Source organism: Aythya ferina (assembly GCF_964211825.1).
Source record: "Aythya ferina genome assembly, chromosome: 8".
Taxonomy (NCBI): Eukaryota; Metazoa; Chordata; class Aves; order Anseriformes; family Anatidae; genus Aythya; species Aythya ferina.
The window spans coordinates 3,627,730-3,640,811 of record NC_140304.1 but is presented as its reverse complement, the minus strand read 5'-3'; the positions used below and the strand labels follow the sequence as shown (position 1 = coordinate 3,640,811).

General features: G+C 38.1%; 1 protein-coding gene and 1 long non-coding RNA gene across 4 annotated transcripts in view; one reads left to right on the top strand and one right to left on the bottom strand.

Moving 5' to 3' along the window:
* Window positions 1-13,082, bottom strand: part of LOC311440276 — a 125,481-nt gene that overhangs the window by 48,663 nt on the left and 63,736 nt on the right. The gene's annotated exons all lie outside the window — the stretch shown is intronic.
* The window catches only part of DPYD (dihydropyrimidine dehydrogenase), a 355,040-nt gene that overhangs the window by 328,132 nt on the left and 13,826 nt on the right, over window positions 1-13,082 (top strand). For all 3 annotated transcript variants that reach the window (XM_084526956.1, XM_084526955.1, XM_084526957.1), the window contains one exon: window positions 12,851-12,994. In XM_084526956.1, coding sequence (XP_084383082.1) covers window positions 12,851-12,994 — 144 coding nt within the window. The remainder of the gene's footprint in view (window positions 1-12,850; window positions 12,995-13,082) is intronic.

Sequence of the window (13,082 nt, the reverse complement as noted above, 5' to 3'; positions counted from 1 at the left end):
CAAAAGCAGTACTATGGAACAAGAATGTCAGATCCTCAAAATAATGGAAACAGAGCAAACAAGGAAACACAGCATAAGTATTATTTAAGCCAGGTCTTAGTTTGAGGCAGGGGTTACAAAAGAACATCAAAAGGACATCAAAGGCCTTGAACAAGGCAACGATTTAGTGTCAGCTCATGCCCATTGATCTTTCACGTTGGCCATTTTAGCAGGGGGAGTGCCCATGTAGATAAACTGTGGTGTGGTACCCTGCCACATCTCGTGCCCACCACGCTCCAGGTGCACACCTGATGGTAGGAAACAGCTTGTCCTGCTCTGGTGTCATGCCTCATAAAAGCAGTCTTCACAGAAAAAGGTATTTGAGAGTGGACTTTTTGCTCATGCAAGGTCATTCAATGCATCTTCTCTGGAGGGAGGAAATGTGTGCATGGTGACTGCATGGTGACTGCTCCTGCCTTTGTAAGCCATTGAGACTGAAGCTCTCCTAGAAGCTTTATCCATCAGAATACACAACACCTCTATAAAATACAGATGGAAAAAAAAAAAAAAAAAAAAAGCTGGGCACACAGAAGACATGGATTATCTGTAATAACAGAAATTATGTCGTCTGTGACCTTTATAGCAGCAGCCTTGTTGCAGACAGCATTAACATAGAGAAGCTGCACTAAGTAGAAAATTTTGTTTCCTTTTCTGTCTTATGGTAGAAATAGCTATAGATGTTATTTTTTGAGCTGTAGGTTGTATCACCATAAATATCTGGCATAGCTTTAACAAGATAAGTTATGTCAATAATAGAAAGAATATTGTTTTTATAATTTAAATGAGGATTTGATTTTAAAATACTGCAGTTTCTGAATACAGAAGCTCTGTAGGTCTTGCATGATCTGTCATCCACAAAGAGATATGTTATTGGGAATTATTTGTGTGCAGAACAGCTGAAGATGTGACTTTTTTCAAACAACATGAAAAAGGTGAACACTGTGGGCTCCATTTTACTCTTCATTGGGCACTTGTAACTCCTGTGATGGAGCCAGGTGAAACCATGTTTGCACATCCGAGAAGTGTGAGCTGTGGTCAGCCAGTGGTGCATGGTCCCTTGGTCACAGCACAGAGGCTTACCCTTGGGTAACTACTTGGATGTTTAAAGTTCAGCCATGTGCAAAAGCTTGTAGGATCAGAATAGGAGTTTCTTTGTAAATGTAAGTAACATAGTTGCTGTGCCATCCTGATCCTTTTGAGCTGCAAAATAGCTCGATGAGTACACACGTGAAGGAAAGATTTACGCATCTCCATAGTTCATATGTCAAGAGCACATGGCCATTGAAAAAGTGGATGGCCTGTTGAAGCAATATGTGATTGTGGTTACATTTAATGGCCGAGGGAAAACTGAATGCATATACTTGCAAGCCTAACTGCGCATACAAATCAATGAAGTCTTGTAGTAAACAGATGCTCAGAACAGAATTTATTTTAAAGCTCTTATAGTAATTTAAACCAAGACAGTTTTCAAAAATATTGTCATATATGGCTGTAATCTATATGTCTAATAATTTGCACGTTAGATTTTTAAAACTTAAATTCATCCTCTGACTGACCTGAGTGAAAATCTAATCAAATTAGAATTTTAGAATATGCGACTACTCTAATGTCATTTTCAGAACATGATAATACTTTTGATACGATACTTTCACTGTTATAAAGACAGAAAAATACGCAAGAGAAGCACTGTGGGAGACTTGGAGGTTTAATTCTAATGAACAGTGTTCTAAGTTAGGTTTTTATACAGCTTCTATTACTTTGGTACCTGCACATCGACATCTCCTCACTCCTTGATGGTGAGATAGAAAACATTTATAACAGTTTAGTGAAGGGATCCCTTTGGTAATGCATTATTGGCATTTTATTCAGGCAATAAGTTTTATATAATATTAATTTTAAATAGTGTAGCAATTGCTTATTTCTTTACAGATCTTTTTAAAAGTTTTTAGAACTTCAAACGATCAAACTTCTTCATCCTCAGTTTCTTTCAGTGGGCCATATCAATTTTATCATTTGGGTATACTTCTGGTTGTTGTTTTTTTTTTGATGGTGCTGTTTATTTACATATTTATTTATTTATTTATTTATTTTATGTGATATGTATTCTGTTGATTTTCAAAGCTGTTGAAAGGCCTGAATCAAACCAGAATACCAAAGCTCCTTCTAGGAAGGCATTTAATGTTTTCTCAACCTAACTCAAGTGGGAGTTTTTTCTGTTAAGGGGTGGAAGCACTAATGCCAAAACCATTTATATTATGACTCTTAGTACAAAATTTAGTGAATTTAGATTATCAAGGTGATGATAAAAAGCGTTGTATTGTTGAGTATGAAGGCTTCAAAATGCAGTGGTGGGCTTCTTGGTCTTAACTGCAAGGGTTGACTAGCACTCATTTGTCTGAACTGAATACTTTACATTTAAATTAGGATTTTGTGAAGTAGAGATGGAAGGATTACTGTGTGTGAGAGATGAATGAGGGAGAGCGTTGTATTCTGTGCAGAAGGAGGATAAGTGCTGTGGTTCATCTGACATAAGAGATGGATTACAATGAATCTGAAGTGGTAGAAGGTTTGCTTAGGAATTATTAGCAACGGTTTGCATTTAAGTAATCTACCACTGCAATAATGCACGTATAGTTATGTGATATGTAATCTACCAGGGAAAAGTGGAGTTTATTTCCAAATATATTGAAATTACGTGCTGTTTAAAGTATAGACAAGTTGATAAAAAATCTGGAGCTTCTATGAAGAAATAAAATAAATAAATAAAAATACAGGATAACCAAAATTCTGAAGAGGTTCTAGCAGATGGAAAAAGTGTATGCTCTTACCACTTGTGCAAGGTTTAACTGTGCTAACAAGAAGTATTTGATAGGTAAATTTGCAGCAAAAATACACTCAGCAATGGGTGAAAACGTACTTTCCTTTGCACCCAGTGGCAGCACTAGTTCTTTTACTGAATTTACTCAAAGCTTCACAGAGTGGCTTTCAAAATCTTAGGTTCTTCCAGAGGCTGGAAGAGGTTGTCGTTTGCTTCCGCTCTCTGCACTGTCTCCCAATACCCTGAGAGCACAAATTGTGTTTTGGCCTGACTTATTAAACTGCATATTTTGTATAAATGTCCCTGGTGCATACATAGATTTTCACTGTGTAAGTGCTGTAAGGTGTATGGGTCTGTATCAGGGAGATGCTGGAAGAGAGTCTGGGAGAGCTAAGGAGAACGCAGATAGCGCGCAGTTCACCTAGTCATGAGCCCAGGGCATATTTGCACTTAGGCTGCATGGTAGTGTCAGGTTGCTCAAGGAGGTTCACGTGGGTCATATAGGCAGTTTAAATGGGGCTTCATGGGGCTTCACAGTTCCAGATATAGGGCTAGGGTGCTTCTGGTACCCGACCCAGCTCATTTAGCACAAGCAGAATTAGCAAATTCAGCTTGATACAGCTCCACTCACCTTGCTGGGTCAGCAGCATCTCTGACTGACAGGTCAGTTGGTAATGTAGTCATAGCAGCAAGGATATTCATGCTTTCTCATAGTTGTAAGGAATGACTTATTTTTCCTTCTCATAGTCTGGCTAGGCTTCTAAAGCTTTTTCAAAACGGTGTAGAAAACAGACAGTCATTAGGTACTGCTGGAGTTCAATCTCCTCAGTAAATGCATTCCCAGAACAGGATGGTTAAACCCAAAGAAACAGGTGATTTTGTGGTTGTTCTGAAAAGTTCAATTACCAGCCAGCTTGGAAGAGAAAGCAGCTAAAAGTGCCTAGCAGTGGCATTTTTTTCATATGATCAGGTGATTTACAACACTGATATGATAAGGTTGAATATATAGAAATAAACACAATGTGGTATATAGACACACAAGAAAATGTGAATACTGGACTGATGCATTTTTATTTCTATACCAGTAGAAGTACAAAATCTTATTTGCACCAAGTTGTTCCAAAGCTAAGGCAGCTGATACTAATCCACATTTCCTAAATGCCTCTGAATAGTTATATTTGCTCACCTGTCACATATTTGTAAATAGCCATTCTGCTGACATCTTTGTTACACTGCTGCTTAGCTGACAGAATTTCATCTGCATAAATGGGTGGAAAGTCCTTTCCTCACATGTCTAACAAACTGGAGACAAAGTGCCTGCCAATGTTTTAATTTCTTGTGCATGTTCTGGTTAGAGAGTGAGAAGAATGCTTTCACTCCACAGTGTCATGAATATGGTAATCTATGGAAATCACAGAAAGCAGGTACTTAAGTTAAGCACATACTGTACTACAGGAATCCCTGATGAATTCAAGTCTCTTCTGTTTAGAGAAGATGTTGTTGTCTATTAAGTGACAGACTGCCAGATGTTCATGAAGTAGCACAGTAATGTGTATCAGTATCTTCTTTTCTTCAACCCAGAAGGTAACATTTTCTTTATCATCTATGTCATCTTGGCTTTTGATTGTAAATGTCTAAGCTTACTTCAAATATTAACTCCTTTTTGTTTTATTGATGAATATTTCATGACAGAAAGACTTCAATACATTTGTAGAATATAAGTTTTTGCTGCACTATAGTAAGCCTATAATCCTAAAATCTTTTCCTTCACTCGGTATAAGCTGCTAAAAAACACACATTTGAGGGAGAACCTGAAGAATAATTTGTTGGTGATTTTGAGGAAGTAGAGAAAATTTTAGCAGTGATAGTGATATGATGAAAGCAGGAATAATTATTATTTTAAATAATGGTTTTATCTTCACTCTCGAGCATGATACTATGCATCTCATGGTGAGGTCACAGCAGTATGTTTTCCTAGAATACACATTAATGTTGCAGTTAGTCACAGAATTACTGCAGGGCTAGGGGTTAGCTCACCCACTTTAAATAATCATGGTTTAAAGAGTGGACAGAACAGTTGAGTAACTAAGTGCAGTGGTATATACACAGGCAGCGCAGGGAGTAGAGGTTGTGGTAAGAAGTACATGTGCAGGAATTCTGGATTATTGAGACAGTGTTGTTTACAAGCAAATAAAAGTTCCAAGACAAAAATTCAAAATAACTGAAAGACACAGTTCTTTTTTTTTTTTTTTTTTTTTCCAAAAGATCTATTGTGCTGTCCTTTATTTTGCAGTCTTTTGCACATCATTAAAGGCAGTGATGCCAGTAATGACTCAGCTCTAAACACAGAGTGGTGAGGATGTGTGAACCCTTTCATACAAGTTTTCTGCACCTTCTTGCTAACTAGGGCAGCTCTGGGGCCTTTAGCAACTGGTGTTGGCCCAAGAAATTCTCTATCAGCTGGAGACCGAAAGAGTGAAGTGTCCCATCATCCCCATGAAGCATGACCTGCCTATATGCCACGGGGAGGACCCTTAAAGGATTCCCCAGAGGAGCTTGCAGTTGTTTATGTGGGCTTGACACGAACTCTACTGCCATCTGGGCGAGTCCTTCATGACATAGGCTCTTCCTGTGCAGCATATGGGAAAGGCCCCTCCATTAGCGTTGTCAGCCCAACACAGAAGCTATTTAAGAGAATTTAGCTTTGAATATTTAAAAGAGTAAGAACATCTAAAAGATTAAGAAGTAGCAGCTTCATTTTCTCCTTTGCTGTATATTGTTAGTTTTCATTAGTTGAACAGTTTACAAGATCAGTGGGGAAAGCTGGTGCGAAATATTCCCTCCAGATTATCTATGAATATGAATGTGTATGTTATTTTCCACCTTCACAGGAACCAAATTCAGCTTTTAGCTTTACTGTTTATCTTTCCAGAAGAAGCACAAGCTACCTTGACATAGTGACAAGATTTTGCTGTTGTTACTGTTGCTGCTGTTGTACCGGGAGTTTGTGTTTCCTACCTCTGGAAATGTTGGAGTTATGTTCTTCTGTATTCTCAGAGAACAAGGAAGAAAACAGATACCACTTCAGAGGAAACTTCAGTAAATGTTTTAGTAAAGTTGCAGGAGGCTGGAGGCAGAGCACTGGAATGGGGTTTATTATGCAGGATAAGGTATAGTCAAGGCCACATGTTTGTGCAGCATATAATAAGGATTCTAGATTTATGCAGCCATTTTGAGCATATTTGACTTTGGAAAAAGCAAACTCGAAGGATTCAGAAGCTACTGGAAAAATCATTAAAAGTGAAAGTACCTTCTCTTATGTACATCAAATACAGAAAATTTTCCACATGAACAAATGGGGGTCAAACGTTACTAAAACCTTTGTGCTGAGGGCACATAAAATGACCCATACAAACCTGATTTAAATTCTTGTAGCTTCTGGGTGAGGGCAGCTGTCTACCTTGCTTAAATGTTAATGTTTCCTTTATCTGATTGCCTTTCTGTACCATGCTCCCTATTTCAGGGGTCCTGCCTCACCTATTACCCCCTTCAAAGCTACTCATTCTTGTCTGCAATCTTCATATCTCTAATTGTGTCTGAGGCAGTCACTTGGCTGAGTAGCCTCCCAAGCTTTTTCATCCTTAGCACAGCTACTTCTCTCTGCAGTTTTCCAAGGCCAAGTAGAAGCCTTCTATGACATAGTCCTGTCAAGGCAAAACAGAGATAAAGCCCAGCTTTTCTACATTTTTATAGAAGTGAGTGGTATTTAGGGAGGATAGCTCAACCAAGTACAGATCAACTCTTCTTTTTAAGAAAGTAGCACTTGACATGGATTTATGAAGGGGAAACCATGTTTGACCAACTGTGGGCAGAACAATGGGTGTTATCTTCAGCAACTTTCAACACTGTCTCTCAAAGCATCCTTTTGGACAGAGTGGTAAAACATTGAGTAGACAGTGAGATCAACTGAATACTGACTGAACCTACTAGTGGCAGAAAATCCAACTACAGGCCAGTCCCTAGTGGTGTACTCAAGATGTTAATTCTGTGGCCATTTTAACATCCTCACTAATGATCTGGATGACAGGACAGAGTGCATCTTCATCTTGTTTACAGATGATGCAGAGCTAGAAGGATTTTTAGACATACCGGGGGGTTGTGCCGCCACTCAGAAGGATGTTATGCTGGAAAAATGGGCTGACAGAAACCTCGATAAGTTCAGTAAGGGAAAATGTGAAGTCCTGCATCTGGGGAGGAACAACCCCAGGCACCAGCACAGGCAGGGGCCAACCATCTGGCAAGCAGCTTTGCAGGAAAGGCCCTGGGGAGGACAAGCTGACCACCAGCCAGCCACGTGTCCTCGCAGCAAAGGCCAGCGGTGCCCCGGGCTGCATCAGGCCAAGCATCACCAGCAGGCCGAGGGAGGTGATCCCTCCCCACGGCCCAGCACTGGTGGGACACCCAGAGCGCTGCGCCCAGAGCCGGGCTCCCCATGACAGGTACATGGCCTTACCAGAGTGAGTCCTGCAAAGGGCACTGAGGTGACTGAGGAACTGGGGCGTCTGCCCCATGAGGGAAGGCTGAGAGCACTGGAGGTGTTCAGCCTCAAGCAGGGGAGGCTCAGGAGGATCTTACCAATATGCAAAAATATCTGATCGGAGGGAGCAAAGACAGCAGAGCCCAGCTCCTCAGTGGTGCTCAGTGAAGGGCTGGGAGGCAACAGGCACAAGCTGAATGATTAGGAATTCCATTTAAACATTAGAAAGAACTTTTTTTTTTTTTTTTTTTTTTTTTTTTTTTTTTTTTTATGAGAATGATCAGACATGGGAGCAGGTTGCCCAGGAAGAATAAGAGCAATACCTTGTTTGAATTCTTAAACTCGCTGGTGATTACACAGCAAAGTTTTGTTGTTAAAGTTATCCATCCATTTGCATAACTTTGTGGGCCTTTGTTTGGTGTATCACTACTGCAACCAGTAAATAATATTTCAGTACACCAATTTGAACTCTTTTAGCAATTCAACTTGTCAGATATTTTTCAGTCTTCATTCTTGTTCTCATTTAGTTTTCCTATGTGCAAGCAGAAACGTCTATACTTGAAAAATGTAATGTGAAATAAGACAATTTGGCTTCAGTTCTACCTCCAGATTCATGAGACATCACTGTGTCACTTAAAATTGTTTACAAGTTAAAAGCATACAAGAGGAATTTAGAGAATGAATGCATAAACCTCGTCATACCGCAGACTTGAGGCAACACACAAATACAGAAGAAACTGGATAATGACATTACATTCAACATGGGAAATTTGTCAGACATGAGGGGAATGGTATTTTTAAAAGCTGTTGCCTCATGGCTACATGATACTGCTACCCCAGATTTCCATGTGCCAGTGATCATTAGACTTGCTTATGTAAGTTCTTCATTTACCTTGTGACCACTGCTCCCTGAAAATTATTTTTAGGAAAATTACTAATTTTCATTGTTCTTTTCCATGCCCCATCTCATTAGCATATACCAACAGGATACACTTCAGATCCACCGGAGTACTGTAGGAGACTATAGCTTATTTTTGGTTTATGACGATACCTAGCTGTGCCAGCTGAAATCTGGGGTTTCTAACAGTAGATAGCATCCAGCCCTTTTGCAGGAAACAGCTCCTAAATAAACAACTGGTAACCACAGCACGGGGGTGTAGCTGGACTTTCCCAGAATAAGGAGAATATCAATTTTAAAGTTAGAAATAAAGTCTCAGTCATCTGATACGTATTGCACTGCCCTGTTCACTAGCCTGTTCCAGCTCCAATTCAATTATGCTACTTGCTGGTGCACCCATAAAAATTACAGCAATCTGAAGTGAAAGATACTCTCTACTTTTTACCATTAGGAAACAAGCACCTTTTTTAGTTCATAATATGCTCAATTACCTTTAGATTGATCCATGAATAAATTATAATCAAAACAGACTTATTCACCTTAAAGCTCTCCTGGCTTAAGGTTTCATTGTTGATTCATTATGTTGTCAGTTCTCTATTGGCAGGGTAATGCTTTTTTATATCTGGATAGAGACAGTTTTAGTGGAAGATACTGTTATCTTTAAATGAGTAGGATTTAGCCTTTCTGGTGAGAACAAATTCATCAATGATGAATCCCTGGAGAAACTACTGAAACAAAAATCACAATGTTGCTGGAGATTTATACAGTTCATCAGTTAAAAGGCAGCTTTTGAAAGTCTTTAGCAGGGAGGGTTGGATTTTTTCTTCCTTTTTGTAAAATATTTCAGCATAATATTTCAAGCTTCCAGCTTTGTGATAATACACTTATAAACAATGAAAGAAAACCACTTAATATATTTATTTTGGCTCCATTATTGATGTTATCCTCTTTAATAGAAATACATTAAATTATGGCAATATAGAGACAGATGGATATGAATAATGCAGCTATAGACATCATTGATTCAGATATATAAGCAGACAAGAATTATCTAATTGCTCTGCTTGTTGCAGTCTTCTAAATACTTGCTATGATCTGATCCACATATTCATATTAGCTGTTTTTTTCTAGGAAGATGTTGATAGGACAGAGATACAAGTGTATGGAGAGCTTAGTCACATATGAGATATGTCGAAATTTCAAAAAAAATATGCATCTCAAGACATACTGCGGAAAGATTTCAAAAGCAAACGGATTTAAACCAACCAAGTTACTGTGCTTGTGCTTTCATTGGGAATTGTGCCATTAAATCCCTATGTGCTTTGGAAGACATCCCCTAGCATGATTAGAGGTGATTTAACTTTAAACTCTCTTAAATATTGATCTCTTGAGAAGTTATTTCAACATGTTTCCACTTCTGCTATATCCAGTAACTCTGCTTCCCATTTCATAAGGCCTTTGTCTCCCAACATGTCTGAAACTAGAGCTCTGAGCAAGAAGTTATCTCATCAGTCTTCTGTATATTTTCTTCTTATATCATCAGCCTTCTGTGCATTACTCAGGACAACCTTCAATAAGTCCTTCCTAAACTCCTGAGACTACATTTTCATGTATTATTTATTGTGATAGAAAAGATGGCTGATTTTCAGTGTTGTTTGATGAAATTTGGCTTGTCTGCTTGTGAACTGCTAGACTCCAAGCACAAAATAACCAGATCATTTGTATAGACTTGCAGTCATCTTCTGTTAAGTCACTGGAAACTCATTGTTCGTGCCCAAGCCTGGAGTAGGACCTAGGTGTTTTGTTAATTATCCTACAATCCATTTAGTCAATTTATTGGTGGAAATACAGTAATGCATAGCAAAAACTCAGGTTGGATGTTAGTTTTGTAGATAAATCTTTACTTCGCTTAGTTTGAAAATATACAATTTTTATAGCTTAATTTAACATGTATGTCATTAAAAAACATCTGAAATAATACAGTTATGGTACCAATGGCATGGGATGCTATTCAAAATGTCTGCTATACATTCCAGCTAGTGGCTATGTTAGATGTAATAATCTGCTTACTTCAGTATCACAACATAGAAAATTAAATAATTACCATTAACAATCACACTTTTTCTATAAACCAAAATGGATGATTTTTCCATGCTTTTCCTCAGATCACCTATTTTATTTCAATACACTCAATATTTCTGTCTCTAGAAAGTGGATGATTGCACATACATTAAGAGAATAGAAAAGTAAAGGCTTTATTCTGCAGAAATTTGGCTGTTCTTCCCAAAGATGGTCTTCAGTAACTCAGGCCATGAACAACTGTCTCTTTTCTCTACAATTTCAGTTAAAAACCTCAGTGAAATTAGCTTTACTACTACCTACTCTGAAAGTCAGCAATTCAATTCCTGGCCAGACAGGGAAGAGTCCAAAAATGCTTTTGTCATCAGGTCTCCGTCCATCTCAAGCTCAAAGTTGTTGGCATCAGCATATACATGATGGAGAGAAAATAGTTTCTAAGTGACACAGCTACTGCTTATATGTAGCCAAAATATATTTCTAATTGACACAGCCTAGCAGATAGACAGGAATATTTTCTATCAAAATTTGCATTTTTTTTAGATTTTTGGTTAAAATCTTGGGTTTTCTAAAATTTGTATGAAGACTTTGTATGAAGACTCTGTTTTTTAGAGCCTGTTATTTACAATGAAATTAGTCAAATTTTCCTTCCACTTATTTTCCTTTTAAAATTAACTTTTATTTTTTTTAACTGTCTTGTTTTAATTTGGTATATTAGTCCACTACCTTACTGCTGTTTGCAGTAATATTTAAAAGCTTATTTTAAGCCATCCTAGAACTTTTTCATTCTAAGAACATGAATCATGAATGTATGGCAACTGCACGGAAAGGAAAGTGTATTTGACATCTTTGAGGAAGCACTTGAATGTGACACTGAGGAACAAAGTTCCCATGCAACAGACAAAGCAAGAGTCTTGTGACAGTGGGCAAACTGAGACTATAGCTAGATTTGGGACAGAGGGGGTCTGCAGTTACCCCCCCCTTCACACACACACACATACACACACCAGTGCTGGTCTTGCATTTACCTAGATTGAGAGAACGGCACATTCCCAGCCTGCAGCAGGTCACCTCTTTTGGAGATCACCACGAGACTGCAAGTTCTGATTTCAAGTTGAAATATGTTGAAACCACAGAACAAGTCTTGGAAGCAGGGAAACATTTCAAGGACCTCACCCTCTATCTGTGTGCTCACAAGTGCCAAAACCCTAGCAGCCAAGAAAGCTATTATTTGCTGTGACAGGAGTCCTACGGTCCCATTGTGGGGTATCCTGATTGACAGAGCTCATTGAGGGATTTTTCTCCTATAGAGCAGAGTAACCTCTTCTGGATTTACTTCATTTTAAAAAATAATAATTTCTAAATTTTTAAATAATTCTGTTTTTAAAATTCATATTGAAATTCCCTCTTAAAAATTTGATAACCACAGCAGTACTGTATCTTGTTCAATATGCTCTTTGAGGTTGTATTATTAGCGTGAATTAATGCTAGCAACTACTGAGGCTACATATCCCCTGTTACTACCTGCTAGCTTCTGCAGTACTGCAGTAGCTTCTGAGCTTGGTTTAGTTAGATGGATAAAATATTTTGTATGGAATAAGGAACTAGTTTCAGGGGAGGAAGGGCACAATCTCTTTCATCAAGCAAAAAAAAACATGTTTTCCACCATCTTTTTATTCACCTAAATCTATGATTATGGCGCACTACAGTTTTCCATCTCTCTGCTGTGCAAACAAAGGAACTTTTTCTTTCAGGAAGCTGGGTGTTTGGCAGGTTTATGAAATCTGAATCTGCGCTTCCATGTTCTTGGGTGAGACATGAGTTTTACAATTCAGTGAAATTTTCCTGTAGAGCTTGCTTAATTGGGCTCAAGGATTAAATGTCACAGAAAAGACTACAAGTGGTTCATAGAGGTAAATTATGAGATTAGAATGTGTTTCTGTTCATTTGGTGTTTGTTAGCCTTGCTTTTGACAGGTCAAGACAACCTTCTGTTATCAGAACATAAAATGCATGTTTGTGTGCTTTAAAAATACATAGATATAACCAGATATCCATACAAGTAATCTCAAACACTACTAGAGCCCTTGTAAGTAAATTGATAGTTTTATGATGCCTTTCCACATAGTATAGAAATAAAGTTATATATTTGAATTATTTAACATGATACATTTTTATATATAAGCAGGTATGCAATGGGGAAATAGAAGACTGTTGGATGCTGACCTGCAAATCAGCTATTTTTCTGCTATGGTATATTAATATTTTAATATTCAATATAGATTTTCAAGTCAGATCCTGAAGTTCATGGCTGATTTTTATTCACTTCTCGCTCTGGTAGAGTCCCACTGATTTCAATTTCAGCCTCCTAAATAAGTCACGCTAAACAAGGACTTAGAATCTTGCCCTTAGGTTCAGACTTACTCCCTTTACTATGCCTGCTTATTAAGCATATTAATCATGTTTCCTGATTTTTATTTTAGAAACTACCTAATTTTGGGCCTTACCTGGAACAACGCAAAAAAATAATAGCTGAGAACAAGATTAAATTGAAGGAACAAAGCACAGCAGCTGTACTTCCTGAGAAAAAGCACTTCATTCCAAAGAAGCCCATTCCAGCAATCAAGGTAAAAAAAGATATGCTTATGTGTAAGAAATGATCAGCCATCAGGCAGTTGACATGCACAGTCATTTCTAGCAGTTTGAGTTGGTTAT